Below are 19,554 nucleotides of genomic sequence, written 5' to 3' on the forward strand. Positions count from 1 at the left end.
TGTCAAAATTTGAATTGTTCATCATCTGGACCACCTCTGCTTGGTTGATGGAGGGGTAAAATCACAAGAGTCAAGAGGAAAAGCTGCTGGCCCTGCTTGATGCAGCAATTGCCTCCTAGATCAAACCAGTGGGAAAACTTTAGGGTTCAGCTTTAAAGTTAGGTTCAAGCATGCTGAGGTCCATGTCCTGGAGACATGAAAGGGTTCTCTGGAGGGGGCAGTAGCAAAAGTGGTAGGTTCTGTCCTTTCTGCCTGAAATGAGTTTGCTTCTGCATGCTTTTTGTTCATGTGCACTGAAGCAAATCAGGTATCACAGCTTTAGAGGGCAGTCTGGAGGCTTTTTAGGCTCTATTTTATTATGTATATTGATTTCTTAATATACTTTGTTCAAATTACCTGAGAAACACATTTAGAATTTACTAGAGCAAAATACTTGGATTTGCCTTTGTTTACAAGGAAAAGCAGTGGGACTCTTGAGGAAGTAGCATGTTGAGCTACTTATTAGTGGATTGTGACAATAACCATGCAAGCAAATAGAGAAGAACAAAAGAAATTCTCTTAGTAGAGATCATTTAGCACCTTAATATAGGCTGTTTTGTTGAAAAGACTGTTTGGAGAAATACTGATGCAACAAAATAAAATTGCTGACTCTAAAGCAACAAATCAGTGCAGAAAGAAAAGTTTACTCTTATGTAATTTGACACCCCACACAAATATACAGTCTGTGTGCTTTTAGTACTTATGAGTAACCCAACTTGCTTCCACTAATATGAACAGGCAGAGTGCTCAATACAGATTTCAGTGATCTAAAGATGTAAAATGAGACCTGTGCTAAGAGGTAGTAAAGTACAGATCTTTTCTAAGTTTTATCTTGGGTTTAGATGAGAACACTTTATTTTCCACACTTAGAGAGGGTTTCACTGGGCATTTACAGAAACTGCTGTAAATGAAACTCCACTTAAACCCTGACTTTTCTCTCTGATGTGGCTGCTAAGCAATGCCAGCTCCACCCAAATCAAGGCCTAGACTCCTTGAAACCAAGGATTACCCTTTTTCCCTGTCCCAAACACCCATGTTGTCCCAAACCATGCTGAACTGTACTAGGCCAGGCAAGAGACACTGCCCTTGGAGACCCTTTTCTTCCTAGCAACAGGAAACAATAGAAGAACCCATTTTATCTTTCTTTGTTGGAAAGAAAATATTTTATCTGTGTTTTTTGCACTTGAGCCATGCAATACCCAGTAGAACAGCACATCTCCCATAGTCTCTGTGTATTTTTCCTATCAGGTGTGCAACATCTGTGGACTTGGGGGGGTTATGTTCTCGAGACCTCTAAAAATGTCTGAAATTGCTTTCTCACACTCTGTAATCTCACACCTGTGAGGCCTGGAGCCCAGAATCCACCAGGTATGGGTGCAAGCTGTTAGCTGGCAACACCTATTCAGCATACAAGCCTGCAGGCCAAAATCTGTCATGTGTCCTAGCATGGGGTAGATGTGCAGGTACTCAGGGCTGGCACTGCCAGCTGAAGGACAGGGATGGTTTTTTCCAGTTTGATAGAGGATGAGCTGGCTTTCTAAATGCAGTATAAGCCACATTGCTGCAGGGCCTGCATCCCTACAGATCAACACCTCACTATGGCGGGTTCTGGGACAGAGTAGCTAGGGCCAACCCATGCTCTGGAGAGCTGATCAACCCATTTAGATGAAGAAAGCTGAAAAACTGTAAAGCTTAGCACGCTTAAAGAGCAGTGCTTGCTCAAAACAGAGCCAGGTCTTCATCTCCAGCTCTCCTGAGTATGTTTTGACTTCAGGGCAGAGCTGTCCTCAATCTGTTCAAAATGTCTAGCCAAGCCCTTATTAGCAGCTCTACCTTTACATCCCTCTCCCTTTTTTCATCCTGAGACAATCAGTCCTTTCTGGCCCCCAAATCCTGCTATGGCAGCAATGGAGGCATCACCTAATTTCAGCTATTTAAAAAATGAATCCAAGTTCACGTTTTAGGTCCACTTGTGGAACCACCCACATGCCTCAGGTGTTTAGAAGCTACCAAGAGCTTGCAGTGTCCTGCTGCAGCCCAGGAGTGGGTGAGTGTGCCCCTGGGGGATGAAAAGCAGCACCACACAGCACTCCCAGCTGGAAGGGCCATGCCCTGCACATCCCTGAGCGAGGCAGAGCTCATTAGCAGGACACTGCTGTTCCTGGCCACTTCCAAGCTGCTTTGGGCTAGAGCTGCTTTAAGCCCTGCCAGCCCATGGCCAGAGATGTGCTGGGCTGGCAAGTTGAGGTCTGGCAGTTCTGCTCGGCTCCATACAGGCTGCAGGGACCCTGGGAAGGCATGGAGCTCCCATCCAGCCAGGAGGGCAGCAGGACACTTGTTTTATATGAGCCAGCTGCCTTCCAAAAGGACCCTTCCACTCAAGACAAACTACACAGGTCGCCAGCTGAAAAGTAACACAAATACTTTCCCCCTTCAGAATGGGCTGTGACACAGAAGAATGGCAGTGTCCTTTCCCAGGCAGACTAATGAGGTTATAGCCACAAAAGAATGAAATACATTTTTTTATGATCTTGATAATTCTGTGTCCTTTTCTAAAGACCTCATAAAACAACCAGTGAAGTTATAGTTTCCAATATTGATCAAGGAGAAGATGGATGCTGAGACACCAGCTTACTACTAAGAGTGTCCTCTTCGTAGACCATTAATTATCTTTTGTTCTTTTCATTGTACATCAATACAAGGTAAGGGGTTGTAAGGACTGGGAAAGCATCTGCTCTTATTATCCTTTGTGCTAACTGAATACAACACCCTGGAATATTTCACTGTAATTATTAGTCTTACTCTCCTTTCATTCTTTTGAATCATGTCTGAAAGTGTTATAACCCTTTCTTTCCTCTATTTCAGCACTTAACAAATATGCAAAGGCAAAGCAGGGTGAGAGACCACCCTTAGTTTGTTTAAAGCAAGATGGATTTCTGCTCTTATTTCATATGTATCTTCTACAATCTGATGGTCAAGCCAAGCTTTTCCCTACAACTTCTTCACTTGTGGTCTAACATCTGATTTAAAGTGTAGTCAACTTTCCAGTAAGTGACTATCACGTGTAAGGTTCAAGATTACTTTCTTTTGAAAAAAATGTTATGAATAAATACATATTTTACAGCTATGTATTGCAGTCATTACACTTTTCATTCAGAAAAATATTATTTCAAAATGTCAAATCCTGATTTTCCTGTACTTTCGCAGCCAGAAAACTTTTCCATTTGAAGCAAATGAAAGTAAACTTTTCATTTACAGGAATTCAAGAATTAAAGGACCTTCTGGGTCATCCATACCAGTTCTATTCTTCCTTCAGACATCAATGCACAAAGCATCACATTTCTTTTTAAGATTTAAAATACCATGTTAGTATTTTATACTAGGACTGAGGAAGAGCAATAAGTGGAAGATATTAAGGGAAGTTAACAGTGCCTTTTGTGAGTGCAAGGTAATCAGATAGTTATCCACTTTCATACCTCTTTCACATTTGTAAGTCAAGGAATTATGCCAAGTCTGGTGATCTGTATGTAATTGCATCACACAGTTCTTGCACTAAAGAATTATTGTAGGGGTCAGAGGTCAGCAGAATATCAATAAGAATTTGAGTAATACAATTTCAGCAAAAAAATAATCTTTCATTCAACATTTCTCCCTGAATACCTTTTTCTCTTTGTGACATGTCAGTACCACTGCACTGCTGAGTCTCTCCTACTTTGTAACAGGCATTTTCCATAATTGCAGAAATTCAGAAATTCTGCCACTCCGGTTGCTCATTAACCACTGCCCCATCTTCAGCCAGAGTAAATTTGTTCAAAAGGCTGACATCAGTTTATTGCAGCTGAGGATCTGGCTGCAAGACAGTTAACCAGCTAATGGGAAAGCCAGGTTATTTCCAAATTCAGCACTCAACAAATACTTCATCATTACTGTTTTTGCACCCTGTCCTTGCTTTGGGACCATGCTGTATTATAAAAAACCAGCAGCATTCCACAGAAAGTTAATTAGAAAAATACCTGTTCTAGCTGATCTGTGTGTTTTGTGAATTTGACATCTAGATCAGATTTGCTCTTTCTTATTATCAGTTTTCAGAGTCAGAATTAAAAATTGGGCACTTTTGCTTTAACCTTTCCCAGTGTGTCCCACACAGCTCTCTTGGTGAACCAGTGTGCTGGTCATGCCCAAGGAGATATAAATAAATGAGCTCACCATGGAAATGACGTAGAGGTACCTACATATAGACAAGTGCTGTCAGCAGCTACACAAAGGCTTTATCTAGAATCCTGTATTTTTCTCAGCAGGCTGCAGTGGCTACCAAACAGCTGGCTCTGGCCTCAGCCCAGCCCTTCCAGAAGCAGGAGATATTCCGAATTACAGCTTGGGCTGAGGTGGTTTCCAGCACACGGACGTCAGCCGAGGCTGTCTCACTGAGCAATCTTCCAGATTATTTATTATCTGGTCACATGAACCTTGGCATATGAGATAATCTGACTGACTAATATTTCCAGTGATTATGGGCCAAATTAGCTAAGAATACACAGAGCCACATGCTTGCTGCGTGCAGTCGTATCAATTTACACCAGCCAAGTTTGTCTCTAAAGATGATTAATTGTTTTTGTGCTGCTAGCTGGGTATTCCTATTTAAAAAAGAAAAAAAAATTCCTCTCTCTTTGCAAGAAATTGCCTGACAGTGTCAGACACCAAAAAGAGCTTTTTCTCTCTCTGCTAAAGATGAGAGTGGAAGTACAGAGAATGTGATTCATTAGCAGAGAGAAGGTGTGCAGAATTCAACATGCACACCTATTTCTGAGCAAATCTGACTAGATTGGTACATCCCCATGCCCTGTGAGCTTTTATTAAGGGGAGCTGAGTAAGGTTACTGCTCACCTCAGCAGCTGAACAGCAGAACCTGTCAGGAAGCCTCTGTCACAACACTTATTTACCAGGGACATAGAATTTTTCTGGCAAAACCCTGGATGTGTAAATTTGTGTTGACTTCAAATGTTAAAAATTGAATAGAAATTTATAAAAAAATCTGCTTCTGGCCCATGTTGGAAAATCATTTTTTTGTGTTATATTCATTATTCTTTATTTCTCATCTGTATAGAACTTTCATTATTTCTGCATTATTTTATGACACATCTATCATGATAGTGCAAATAATATAACACATGGCTCTCATGTCATTGAAAATAATCCAATAGGAAATAATATGCAAAGAAATGCACTATTAAGTTGTAAAATAAATTGAACTTGAAATATTTATTGTGTCATAACAGATGGAAATATTTCCAAACTAATTTGTAATGTAATCTTTCCCAAATTCTACCTCATCAAAAATTCAAGAGTCATTTTTTTCCACTGTCATTTTCAAAGAAAACAACATTTGGGATATGCACTTAAAAACAAAATAGTTGACAAAAATAAAGTAATATAAACCATGAATAATAAAATAAACTTTTAAAAATTATAATATTTTATTAGAAATAAATATAGTGCTGCTTTATTAAACAAAGTATAAATAATAAAGAATAATAAGCAGTAATTTTGGCCCATATTTCTCAGGAAGAAAGTGAGGCTCAGGGTGGTGTTTATGTTTTTTGTTGGGATTTTGATTGCCAGTTCTAGCATGCATAAAGCATATGGCTGAGATGTGGAACCTCTGAATTTGTCTTCCCTTTTCTATCAAATAGCTGTATAGGTTTTTATTTGCTTTTTTATATCTACACACACTGCTAAAACTAAAAATCAAGAAGTGCACCCAAGAAACTCAACCAGTATTTATCACAAAATTGTCACAATCTATTTTGGGGACTGCATGAAGTAAAAAAAAAAAGCCAAAAGATCAACCAAGTCAAAAGAAAATTCACAGAAGAATATATTTTGACAAAGCAAGTGATTCTATGGGTAGGAGGGGTAACAAAGCAGGTCCATGGAAGGGAGTTGGAAGCTGAGAAGAAGCAGGAAGGAATGGGAAGTGAGGGTGATATATGAGAACAGCCAGGCAGCATCAGGTCTGTTAGAAATCCAAGTACTTTTCATTATTCAATACCAAGTGCTTGCTGTACTTCTGGTAGAGGTCCTCTGATTGCCACAATTTGTTCTTTTGAAGCACAAGAAATGTAGCTGCTAAGGAAAAAAAAGCTCACATTTTAAGGACTTTTTAAAATCCAAAATTGCTTAAACACAGGCAGATACAAAAATAGCATTAACATGTACTGCTGGGTATTTACAGATCCATGACTGCATGCCTCAGGTGCTCTGTGAAGAATCACACACTGGATTTCAGAAAGAACCTGAAGCATGTTCTGATGGAGCAATAAATCATTTGCAGGAGTATTTTAATGCTAATAATGCCTATAAGAGATGCCATTATGCACCTAACTTTCCATCATGGGCTGTGCTGTTAACTATTAGACTAATAAAACACCTACTGCTCCCTATGGACTTGTCTTGCTCCAGTACCTTTATAATTTGCAATAATCTCTGAATTATCTCTGATGCAATAAGGCAAATGTGTGGCTGGGGTAAAATGTCATAACTTTGGTGGGAAAGAGGACATTTCCACACTGGCTGGGAATCTGTCTCCACAGATGCAGTTTTGGCAATATTCACTGCTCTGGTGGCATAGCTGGCTTTTGCTGCTGGCCAGAATGTTCAGGAAGAGTTGGAGCACCACCAGTGTCTCACAAATTCACTCTTGTTTTGCTCAACTTTGAATGCAACTTTAATTTTTTGAATATTTATTATATTTGCTTCTTCATTTCTTCCCCCAGGCTTAGACTTTTTTATCTAAAATAAGAGATGTATAAAATCTGTCATTTAAAGGCACTTCTAAGCTTTGATTGGTATCAGCTGAAGCATTAGTCATCTGTTGCAGCTTCTGTAATTCTTTAAATTATCCCTTTGCAAATGCTAAATGCCCTAAAGTTACCAGCTTCTCCCCTCCCCAGTCTCTCTCTTGTAGAAAAATCAAAGGCCATTTCTCCAGGTATTCCATTTAAAAAGCCATCTCACAGCAAGCAAAAAGTAATATGTATAGTTGCATCTTTTCATCTGAAGCCATCCATAGCTATATTGACATTAAAATTATGTGAATTTCTAGCAGAGCAGGAAGAAATAACTGTCATGCATTGCTGCAACAGAATTTGAATATGTTTACTTACTTTACCAAGTGTAAGTAATAACTGAGGAAGAAAATACTACTGTCATCACTTCCAGCACTGTGGGCTGGGCATAAGAGTCACAGCTTACAGGCAAGAAAAGTCACATATTTTATAAATGTATTTTTTTTTCTCAGTGCCCCCCAGCAGCGGCCAGATCCCCGTTGTGCTGGATGCTGTGAAAATGTACAGTGAAAGACACAAGACACCATGAAATCCTCCTTCCAAAAGGAAGTTAAAAAAAAAAAAAAAAGAGGATTTCCACAGCACTAAGCCTACATCCAGCTTGTTTTGTGTCTGCGTTTCTTCAGCCATTTTGCTGTGGGAATTGCTGCTATGTGGGACTCAGCATCCATGTCTCACTATGGAAGCCCCCTACTTTGACACAGCTGGTTATTCAGCCCCTTTTGGCATCTCTGGCATCAGAGATGGGACACCATTAATGATAGATTGCTTTAATGAGAAAAATTATGATAAAAATCCTCAGCATGAAATGAGACCACTGCGGATGGTCACAGGTTCTGCTCGCTCTCCGCAGAGAAGAATATACACTCCTCTGAAGTGAAATATTAGAAGTGAAAGATTTGGGGGGGGAATACTTAAAATGGCCATGAAAATATTAATCTCTTTCCTGGGAAAGGACTTCTTTCCATTGCTTGCCTAGAATGAGGCTAATGGGAAGAACCTGGCATTAGAGGCAATGTTCTGGTACTGCAGAGACTTCCTTTGCAGAGTTTCATTGCCTGCTTTAATGACTGCACTCGCTCACCTAAAATGAATGTGGTATGTCTAACCTCCAAGCCATGATGTGAGGAGTTATTTTTATTTGCTCGAGCTGACTGTGCAAAAGAGATGACTGTTCTCCTCGGCTGCTCCCTTTCTGTGACAGAGCAGCAACCCACAGGCAAGAGTTAGAGATTTCTGATACCAGAGACAGCATTTCTGCATGCAAATGGCTTTGCTGATATGCCAGTGGAAATTCATTGCATTGTTAAGCCATAGCATGCAGGTACAAACACACTGCTGCTTCAGGTGCTTTCCAGACAAACAAACAAATCAAAACAAAACAGAAACAAACAAAAAGCTTATAACTCATTCAGAGAAAAACAGGCCTTTCAGAGCAATCAAAATAAGCTCTAATTCATCTTTGGCAAAAGATGCAGTGATATACACACTGTAATATTTAACTGCAAGAAGTGTTGAGTATGTACAAGTGACTGGGTTGATGCATAGGCTTGTGTGCAAGGGCATTTTAATTCCCTAAAAATAACAATATTCCCATGACATTCATTGCAGGCATTGCACAGCAAACAATGCCTACAATTCACAAACATAGAGCTAGAAGTTCCTCCAGTGTGCACTGTGAGCCATAAATGTTCAATTATCACTAATTATCACTGGGTTTTACAAAGACATTTTGGTGGGAGGAGGCACTGGGTGGAGGATGGAGAGCTGGCTTAAGGAAGAGTAGGAAAGTAGCCTCCATTATCTTTGCAACACATCAAGGAAAGAGGCTCTTCCTGCACATCTGAAGAAGCAAGATCTCTTCTGCAGGCCTTGGGAAGTGTTCTGGAAAGGAGGGTAGGCACAGTAGCCAAAACCTGAGTTTGCACCTCTGTTTACAGCTTAACTTGCAAAATCGTACAGCACAAAACTACTGAGCTCTGAGGCTTTTGATGGGAAAAAGCTTTCTCTGCTGGTTTCTCCAGAGGTGATTTATTCTGTAAAAACTGTACTGTGTAACATTTCCTGCCTTAAAAGCAACTCATGCAAAGTTAATTACATTGCACTATGTTTGTGGGAAAATACATTTTACTACAAGTTAATTTGAAGAAAAAAATATTATACAATGAATGCTATAAAAGAAACAGTTATGAGTTGCTTTAACAGCATTTGTAAATCAAATCACTGCACATCAATAACTTTAAAACCAACCTACATCAGGTTTTTGGAACGATGTATGAGGGAAACAGTTTTTGAGTAGCCATGTATTTTTCATAAGTTTTGGGTGGCAAAAAAATGTGGGTTATTTGTTAAAAAGTACAAAAAGGAATTGTTTTCTTTCATTTATTAGACTTGATGATTTTTGTGTGTTCGGCTGTTTTCTGTGGCTTTTTGGAAGCAATGCAGAAGCCAAAATCCTTAGACACTTTGTGATGCTATTTAATTGAAAATATTTCTTACAGGAAATCTTTAATTACATGCTTTCATCTTTACACAGAGATAGCAATTTCATCCATACAAATTAATAAATGGTGAGGAAAAAAGGGACTTTTGATTATCCAGGCTCACTGCTTTATTACACTGGCCAAAGAAGAGATTTATTCCTTGCTAAATACTTCTTTCACTCATTGAGCAAGAAACATGTATGATTCATGTTTCAGCTACAGAATATCTTCACACAAATGCAGTATTGCTGTGCATGGTAAAGAGCTGGACATTGGCCCTCAACTCTTGCTTACCATTCCTTGACTCTAAAAATATGGGCCAAATTTCTTGGCTAAATTTTCCTAATTGTGGCTTTCAGGCACCAGCTCTTGTAAAGCCTCTGCCTTTGGCTGCTTGGGTAAGAGCCCTTCTGCTCAGAAACATCCTTTCCTGGATCTGCCTCTCTGGGGAGTGGGGAAAAAAGAAGGAAAACAAGGAAAACCCAGGATGGTGTCCTGCAAAGTGGCCCAGACACCTGAACTCTTGTCCTGCCATGGGCAGTGTGTGGAGCAGCAGGCTGTCTGTACACCGCCTCAAAACTTCAGTGCCTAGTCCCAAGACACTTCCTCTGAGCACTTATATACTGTTTTTAAGGAAAGTTGTAGCCTAAGTTTAGATAACTTTCCCTACTTGGAGACTTCCCCTAGTTTGGGGACATTTTGTAGAATAACTGGGGAAAAAACAAAAACTTGAAGCTGGTTTGTGATTCTTCCCCATCCTCCAAAATCAGAAGCCTCTTCTCCATGGCACATCACCTCAGAATTAATTAAGAGCAAATCTAGGGGAAAAAAATCTCACACTGCTATTATTTCTCTTCTAAATTCTTTAAGTAGCTCACTGGAAAAGCTTGTGTGCACCAAACTACTTGCATAATGTCATATCCATAGCAGAGAAAGTCCCCATAGCAGGCTGACAATATTAAATAAAAGAAATTGTACTCCTATAAAGAATTTCATGTTCACAGCATGCATGTGCAAAATAAACTGCCACTGTTGCTGACTCGTGTGAATTTAAGTTTTGCAAGATTAGGTAATTTTCCTCCAAACCCTGCTCCTGCAGGACATTACTATGGGACCAAAAATGACTGGGATTTTTCTCTTCTTCTGCTTCCTTTCAGTATTTTGTCTGCCTTTCCTGGTTGTGGAAAACCCTGCAATAAGATGTGAGTGTGTTTTAAAGGCTTAAAAAACAAATATGTATTTATTCTGTTCCTTGAAGTTAAAGAAGATCAAGAACTTATAATAACCACTTAATATACATGACTGCTCCTTCCCAAAAGTATAAGATAGGTAAGAAAACGAAAGGAAATAATGCTATTTTTCCTTTTTTAAATGGATAATTAATTCAGAGAATTAATTGTGTCAGATTCAAAACTTTTGGATTGATGTCAACTGATTTCTCAAGATGACACAGTCAAACACATCTTTTATAAATTCCTAATACTTCATTGAGGACAGGAAAATATTTCTTCCTAAATGCCAAAACTAGTTAAAGGTACCATAATTTTGCAGACTTTACAGAGCTCAGACTAATCTGAATGGGATTCACAGGCACATGCAAGGATCTCAGAGAAACTCAACCTCTTGAAGAAGCTCCTGTTGTTTAACCACAGAGCCTTAAGCATTGAATCACTCTGCCTGAGTTTCTGTTGCGTGGAGAAAGAAGGGATTCTTCTCTCTGCCATTATAATATAAATTTTCCCTTTAGATTTATTAACCTGAGAATATTATAAATGCATTTGCTAAATCATAATATTCTGAACCACTAGCAATATGCAATAAGAATCTAAATACATGCATTTTAAAATCTATGGTTCCTATTCTCTCCTATTCTGGCAAGCGGTAATTACATGCAAAGCCAAGAAATTAAGTTAATCATAACTATCTCACAAACAGGAAACAGGCATTAGAAGTGTCCTGTTGGGCCTGTACCAGTTATATTTAATTAAACAGAAAATTATGCATAATCCAGTACACCAGTCTCTTGTTTGCTCTAACAACCAACTAAAATTAAGTTCACCAATACTAACAAGTGTTCATGGAAGCAAGGAACTCAACTTCTGTAACTTCAGAGTTGACTTAGGGATTATCACAGCAAATAAAGTGACTTAAACAGCCAGGTGAATGAGCATTCAGAAACCAAATTCTTTAGGCAGTCTTGGAAATCTCAGCCTTGTACTATGCTTGTACCAACTCCTTGGTACTGTGCCAAAAATATTTTTTTAAAAAGCCCATACTGCTGGCCATGTAAATTGAACATATATTTCTGTTTCTGAGCAGAGACTTGCTACCCTGTGTGTATTTTACCTCTGAATAAAGAGTACCTGGCAATCACCACTCATGTCTCTCTTTTCACTGCTACAGGAGCAGAGTCCATGGTTTGGAGGAGGTGTAGAAAATCTTCAGGGTCAGAAAAACTCAGAATAAAGATTAAAACACAGGTCTGGTATCATCCCAGCAGCATGGAAGGATTCCTGAAACATGCATGGCTCTTTGCCCAATGCTGTTTCTGTACCATACTACTGCTGTACTATACTACTACACATATTTTAATGACATTATAGGAAAGCCCAAGATAAGAGACAGATTTGTATTTCTTTTGATCAAAACCTAATTCTAAATGTATGTAGATAAGCTAACAACTGTGTAAATATCACTCAATAAAGTAGTGTGAACACTACGATCAAAATTGTTATTAATAGTCATCCTATTTGTTTGACCATTTTGTGCATGTTTCCTCTTTGGCTAGGTTAACAAAAAATAGCAGAAAATATTTTGCCCCATTGAGAATTAACAAATGAGACATTTACCTATAACTAGGGACAAAAATTGGAAAAACAACCTTTAAATTACCAAGAACACTGGAAATCTGGTAGTATTCCACCCTGCATATTTCAAAGGCATGAAATTAAACATCTGAAGCAAACTTATCTACCTGTTCCAGCTGTTGCCAATGAGGATAAGGGAATTTTTTTTCTAGAAAAACAGTAAGTCCTAAAACTCCACTAATTTACTGAAAATTCCATAGGCTAAATAGATTAGGATTCCCATTTTCATGGCATGAAAGAGACCAACTCTTTCGCTGACGGACAATGAATCATGAAAACTGTGATGAAAATATTTATGAAGCATTTTAGCTGTTATTTATGAGTGCATGAACTTCCATCCTACCCAGTCCTCTCATCCTACTTATGCAATTTGCTGTAGTTTATGGTTTTTTACTCACATTATTAAAACAAACCAAACCAAACAAAAATTCAAAACACTTCTTTTAACTAAGACTCTGTTTAAAATGAATTTTTTTTTTAAGTTGCCAGGTCCAGTCTAATAAGCAGGGCACAGCTGAGTACATTTAGGTACCAGCAAGTACTCACAGCATTGCAGAGATGGTAGGCTTTACAAATGCATTAAAAATGAGTATCCATTCTGAAACAAATGTTTAAGTATCGTGCTCTGAAATAGACACTGTAAGTGTCAAGAGTCAGCCTAAGGGCGGAACTTTGAGCCCACAGAGCTGCCAAGAGGTCTAAAACAAACTAGTGCGGGATTATTTGTAAAAATCCTGGAGAAAACCAGCCCAGGGTTATGACTCACAAGGAATTCTTCGTGACTCCCAGAGAAAGGAATGAAAGTACTCTCACTACAGAATAAGACCACAGCACACTGAAAACAGAGCGGCACCATGTGAGCCAGGCACAGCCCCAGCGTGCTGGGATAGCACACTCACCTTGTCCACAATGCAGATCTGCTTCTTGCTTTGCACGTCAACAATCTCTACTTCAAAGTAGTTGATTTTTGAATGTTTGAGCGCTGGTGATGGTTTGATTTGGCCAGCAGAGAGCACCAGCTGGGACAGGTTGAAAAAGGAGCGTGAGTCATTGTGAGACATGGGCAGAGCTGCTCCATGGGCTGCGGGGTCCCGGCTGTGCTTGGGAGCACCGGGGCTCTGCCTCTTGAGCATGCTGTGCCCCAGCAGCAGCGATCCTCATATCAGCAGGGGACAGTTCCAGGGGAAAATGTTTCCTCCCTGCTGCAGTTAAATACAGCCACAGAGCGACCAGACACAAAAGGTCAAGTGGCATTCCATCTGAAGTGTGCTGGCTTATTTAGCAGGAGTGAAAACAATGGCTCTGTAATCCATGTCTATATTTAATCTGCTGGCGTGATGTCCTGTGTTGATGCTGCTGCTTTCTTATTTTCTTTTTTTTTTTTCATTTTATTTAAACCAGCGTTTGAAACAAGACATCCTGAAATTCCCTATTAGCAGATATCAGATCCAGAGCCTCAGAGGAGCAACCACAAATGAATGTTGTAAATCCCACTGTTACCTACTGAGACAGATGTTTAAAATGTCCATGTGCACACACATGTATAGGTATAAATGTCACCTGTTCTAGAATAATCATCATCAGATGCCATCTATTCTAGAAATATCTACTAACCAAATAGCATAAGTTCATCAGCAAAATTTAGGGAATACTTGCAAGTATCTGCTTGGCTTTAGCACTACGGATTTTCTGGTATTTAATAGGGTGGAGCTTTCCTTACAGTTCTGCCAGGGAAAATCAACTGAAGGAATGGAAATTATAACCTTAAAGGCATTCATTCAGGGCTTGGATCATTTCACTTCTTTCTTATTCTTTCCTGACAATTTTTACAATACAAGTCTGCAACAAAACAAAAGCAGCTTTAATGGTAAGAATAAAGACTGCATAAAACAACAATTTTTCTCTGAAGCAGCTTCCCCAAGCCTTGTTTAAACTTCATTTCTCCATGTATGGCTTTTTAATAGGATTTAACAGAACTAGCAGCACTTTTCCATCCTGAAATTCTCCCTAAATTTCCCTGGGCTGCCTAGGATTATAGTGTTAGAAGGGCACCATGAGTTTCTGCAGACAGCTCTTTCCAAAGAGTAAATTCTGAATACATTTCTCCATGATAAAATCCAGGGAAAACTACAATCACTATTAAAAAAATCATATGGATTTGTTACATTGTGGAAATTAATTAAGTGGGAAAAAGCTTCCACAAAGTAAAAGTCACGACACAATTAATCCCCACTCTGGGGATGCAGGGTGGAAACAGAACAGGTCTCTTTTCTCTAATTCTCCAACTTGGAGAAAATGTAGTGGTTCTTTAGCCATAGTTCTGACTAAAGGAGCTAACCCCGACTCATAGCTAAGATGCTTTATGCCCACACGACATAACAAATTTTGAAGTAGCCTAACTGAGATAAAAGCCCCCACTGCTTGGTGATGCAGCCTTGGAATGTCTTCACTGGATTTGTTAATGAAAAACCCTGACTGGGGGAATGCAGGTGTACAACAATATCGATCCCCTACTACAAAAAAAAAAAAAAAAAAACAGGATTAAATTTTGACTAAACTGGAATCAGTTAGTGTCTTGCCATTGGTGCAGAACTAGTCAGCATCTACAGGAAAAAAGCAGTTGGACTTGATTATATCATATGAAAGAAGTTCATCTGTCTCTGAGGTTAAAGGAAAGGGGTTCAAGGAACCATCACCTTGGTGGAGTCAATAGGGCAAGGAGAAATTTTGGTATAAGCTAGTCACAACAGGGAGAATGGCAAATTATTGTCTTACTGTAAGGGGCTTGCTAAAGACAGCCTTCTAAAGACCACAGAACACACAGGTCCTAAAATCCAAGTGTGAGATACACTTATTTGAACAGGCTACTCTAAAGAAACTGTACAAACTGCTGTACAAGGGATGAGACAAACTGATATAATATCCCCTTTTTGCTGTAAGATTTATATGGATAAGGGAGCTGTAATAGCATATATTAATAAATTTCTAAATTTATTTCAATTCAAAACCCATAAAGAATAATATTGATCATCAAGGCTAATTTCTGTGTATATAAAGGAACTGGTGTTACAGTCATTACTGCAAGTATATTTATAACACTTAAAATGATAACATCTGAGCTGCTGCTGCTGAGAAAAAAAGCTTTTGATTTACTGCAGACATTTAAATGATCAGAATTTTATTACTGACCAATGAATGCTTGAATATCTGAACCAGTTCCAGGAAAATGCTTACAAAAATATACTCCCATTTTTTGCAATCCAAGCTAATCATTTGCAATTTTAATATTTTGATGAACAACCATCTTAGCAGACCCAAACACTTTGGTGACATTAATTAGGAGAGCTTCCCTAAAGGTGGCTGGCCCTTTTCCTCCCTCTATTGTATTATGGATTTAGGATCAGACTGCAGCAAACGTAATGCTTGCATGTAAGGTGGATGAGAGCTACTCTACCAAAAATAATCAGGGATAGAGTTACCACTGATAACCCAAGCTCAAAAAGGGAGATGAATAAAAGCTGTGATGGTTTTGCCATTATTGTAACAAGTGCTGCACTTTCTTGAAATGGCATCAATGGGTTTGGATGTTCCAGCTCAATGTGAAGCCATCCAACCCATTCTGTGTGGAAGTGCACACAGAAGGGAAATATAAATTACTGGACAAAAGGCACATCTTTCCTTTCAGTGCCATTATTGTGCCTCATCTCAGTCCTCAGCACTGGAGATGGGCAGTCCCAGCACACGGGGACAAGTGATCAGCCCTATGGTGAGATTTATTGATCCTCATTACACGGCCATAAGGTGCTGTCCCCAGAGCTGTGGCAGGGCTAGCTGCCAGCAGCCACCCAGCCCCTGACCTCAGCTTCATTCTGGGACTCTGAGAGGAGTCAAAGAGCACTCAGCAAGAATTAAATCATCTCTGACAGCTTCAACTCGCACTGAAGTTCAGGCCATATAAAGGGCTGATATTTTTGAGGGGCCACAGGAATGGGAATCACTCTTCTCAAAGTGTGGCTCTGCCTCCTCTCCTCCCTTGGCACTCAGCTCACATGAGCTGTTTTGGAGACAGGCAAGCACTTGGTTAAGCCATCCTTCTGAAATGCACTTTTTCAAGGAGGCAGAGAATGCCTGCCCCCAAATCACACAGACTGGCCATCATGTCTGGTTAATACAACTGCTGATATTTTCAGAAAAAAAAAGTTACACCTGTAAAGGATTTTTTTCACCCTTCTAATCAATATCTGGAAACAAGCATCAGCCTGTGCTGGTCATGACAAAATAGGTAACAAACCACCAGTCAGGGACTAAGACCTAACATTCAGTTTCTGCTTATGACATTGATTTCCATGAGGTGTTGGGGAGCTGCTGGTTTTCCTGCTTTTCCCTTCCTATTCCACATGCCATCCCTGTGTGAGGCTCTCTTGCACTGTGCATTTTGCAGACATCCTGGCACAAAGGGATTTCAGAAGATCTCAGCTGGGGCCTTAAGGCCCTTCTGAAGTTCCTTTTCATCTCTGGTGATGTTTTGAACTCCTCCTTCCCCAGTGAATTGGTCATCTCCTTTCAGCCTGCAGAATGTCAGCTGCTAAGTCAGCAGCAGAGGGTCACCTCTGTCAGCCCAGATGCTTGTCAGCAGCCCCTCACATGTCACTTTTTTATCCCACACATTTGGAATGCTTGGCGGAACCGGGGTTATTCCTTTTCCCACAGACAGACACACAGCTCCAGAGCCCAAAGTATGTGGGGTTCAGAACCACAGGTCACGAAATCTAAAACAAAGCAGATTGCCAAGGTAACACGTACCTCAGTGTGCCATTTCTGGAGACTGTGCCATTTGTCTTGCTGGGGAGGGAGATCTGAATCTGTGTGTTCATGTGGCTCTTGGCCTCACCTTTCTCAGCAGCTGTGCAGCCCTTACACCTGGTATTGTGCTTGATCTAACCACACTGTTAACATCTCCCTGTTAGATTTCATGTTCTAAGGGCCAGGAAGGAGTGTGGAGCTGTTTTTCCAGTGCCTTTTTATTGAGCTGTCCAAGGAAGGATTTAAGAACTTGATCTAATTTACTCATTTGGAAGAACACTGACAATAATTTGTGTGCCTGGCTTCTGGCTTCATCTGGCAGAGAGTTTAGGAATAGGTTTACCAGATTATTTGAGGGGCTACTGCATTTAAATTTTTTATTTGATTCTGCTACCCATAGCAATTAAACAACAACTAGAATGTATTTCTAAAGCATTGCAGAAATACAGGCATGAGCCTAAAAAAAAAAAAAGACCAACAAAAACCACTGTGCATGAACCTCTGGCATATCTTTGCCTGCACACACCTACCTCAGAACTCATAAAACCAATTTAGAACATTCTATCTACATGCTTGCACACAAAAATGCCACTTAGAAGCAGCTCCACAGCGTTCCTACTAAAACCATTCAGGTCAATTCATTTTCTCTCTTGAAGCTAAGTCTCTTAAATAAGTAGTGGACAAGAGAAAGGCACAGAAGGAGAGTGTGACTGATTCTAGCACCAAACAATCCTAAAGCTATTTTAAATAAAGCTGAAGTCAGGACTAAACCCCACCAGCAAGGGGCCAGGGTAAAAGTGATATACACCCATGTTCCTCCTCTCCAGCTACACTGGCAGGGCTCCTCAGCACAGGAGGACAGCCTTGCTGACCCTGTGAGCTGTGCAGTGGAAACATTACATGGCCACAAGCCTGAGGCCACATCCTTCAGAGGCTGTGAGAAGGGAGAGTCAAAGGAGCAGCTTGCAAGCAGAGCCCTGGGATCTCCAGTGCCCAGCTTGTCCCTGCAGGAGCTTTTACCACTGACCAGACCAATGATGTTTTGTCAGCTGTTTAAAATCTCACTGTAGTAGCCTGGTTTTATCCTCCTGGCTTGGAAAACTGAAAATATTGACTTTAAACTTTGGTGTGGGTGGTGCCAATTAGAAGCAAATTCACAGCACAAATCAAATCCAAAGGCAGTGTTTGTTTAATCCCCCACAGACATCCACCAGAGACACAAGGGAAATAAGCAAAGTTGAAATATAGGATAGTAATTCTATCTGCAAGCAGTACACAGTGAAACCTCCACCCCCAGCCCCTGTAGCACACAAACACACACCTACTTCTCTACCAAAATAAGTACAGCCTGATACAGAACTCAAGTCTGATGATGGGCAGGATATATCATAACAGGCAGCTGCTGGACTGTAGTATGGAAAAAGCCCAAGAAGAGGCTCCTGGTGATGAAGAGACCCAAATGAATATTTAAAAGTGACCAGTCTTTTAAGGTCGATGACAATAAATAGCATATTCACAGCTGTGAAGTTCCAATTCTTGTTTACATGAAAACAGTGAAAATTGTGCTATTCCATTACTTTTTTTTTAAACTTAGATATTTTGTCATTGTCTTTCACTCAGGTAAACGTGTAGCCCTTTTAAACACACAGGAACATCTGAAAACTTGACTTCAAAAAGCCTAAGGAAAAAGATTTTTTTCCTTAATTTAAAAACAGAGTCTATTATTTTTAAGCTAGTCTTGGCATTTTGCAGAAAGACAGGGAGACCAACACACTACATATTTAAGTCCTTGTACAGTCAATATGCTTTGTACCCCATGGTTACTTTGAGGCAAAGATTAGAAAGCAGCATTAGAAATCGGACAAAAAAATGTCACCCAAACTCGTCCAAGAACTACTTTTAAGGAAAACTCCACTGACCTTTACCTGCAGAATTTTCCCTACAGCATTACACTCATCCTTTAGCATGTCCTCAAGCTGCTTTTGCCTCTCAGTGGCAATAAGTGCTTTCATACATTTGCCTTAATGTAGTGTGACTCCCCTTACTGCATCATCAATTCTGCCTAATAAAATGGCACCTCAATTAACAGAGGTTAGAAACTGGCTTGCAAATGTCTGCCTTTATTTCAGCTTTTCACAACAGGCTTTGTGCACCTGAGGAGAGCCACTGGGATGAGCTCCCTGCCCATCTCAGCCCAGCAGCAAAGCTATCAGACAAGGCAGTGTCTGGGTGGGTGAGACTCCTCAAAGCATGGGCAGACAGCAAATTTCCATGGATTTCATTGTGGCTTTGTGACATTGTGTCACTTCACAGAGTAAAGAGAAAGGGCGGAGCAGATTAATGAAGGACAGGTGCTGATACCCTGTACTTTGCAGCAGTGAAGCTTACTCCATGCCCTCACTTAATTTCAGCTGAGTACAGGTATTACTGACAGCATTTTTTAAAATCCCCTCTGAGAACATACCCTGATGAGATAATGGATTGTAATTTCACAGGATAAGATCAAGTAACCACATT

At 40.0% G+C, this 19,554-nt stretch overlaps 1 protein-coding gene across 1 annotated transcript in view; it reads right to left on the reverse strand.

Moving 5' to 3' along the window:
* TECRL (trans-2,3-enoyl-CoA reductase like) overlaps positions 1 to 13,367 on the reverse strand; it is a 57,717-nt gene extending 44,350 nt beyond the window's left edge. Inside the window, exon 1 of the mRNA XM_066548044.1 lies at positions 13,134 to 13,367. Within this exon, the coding sequence (XP_066404141.1) occupies positions 13,134 to 13,367 (234 nt within the window). The remainder of the gene's footprint in view (positions 1 to 13,133) is intronic.
* Positions 13,368 to 19,554: the final 6,187 nt, after the last annotated feature.

This window comes from Molothrus aeneus, chromosome 4, assembly GCF_037042795.1.
Source record: "Molothrus aeneus isolate 106 chromosome 4, BPBGC_Maene_1.0, whole genome shotgun sequence".
Lineage (NCBI taxonomy): Eukaryota > Metazoa > Chordata > Aves > Passeriformes > Icteridae > Molothrus > Molothrus aeneus.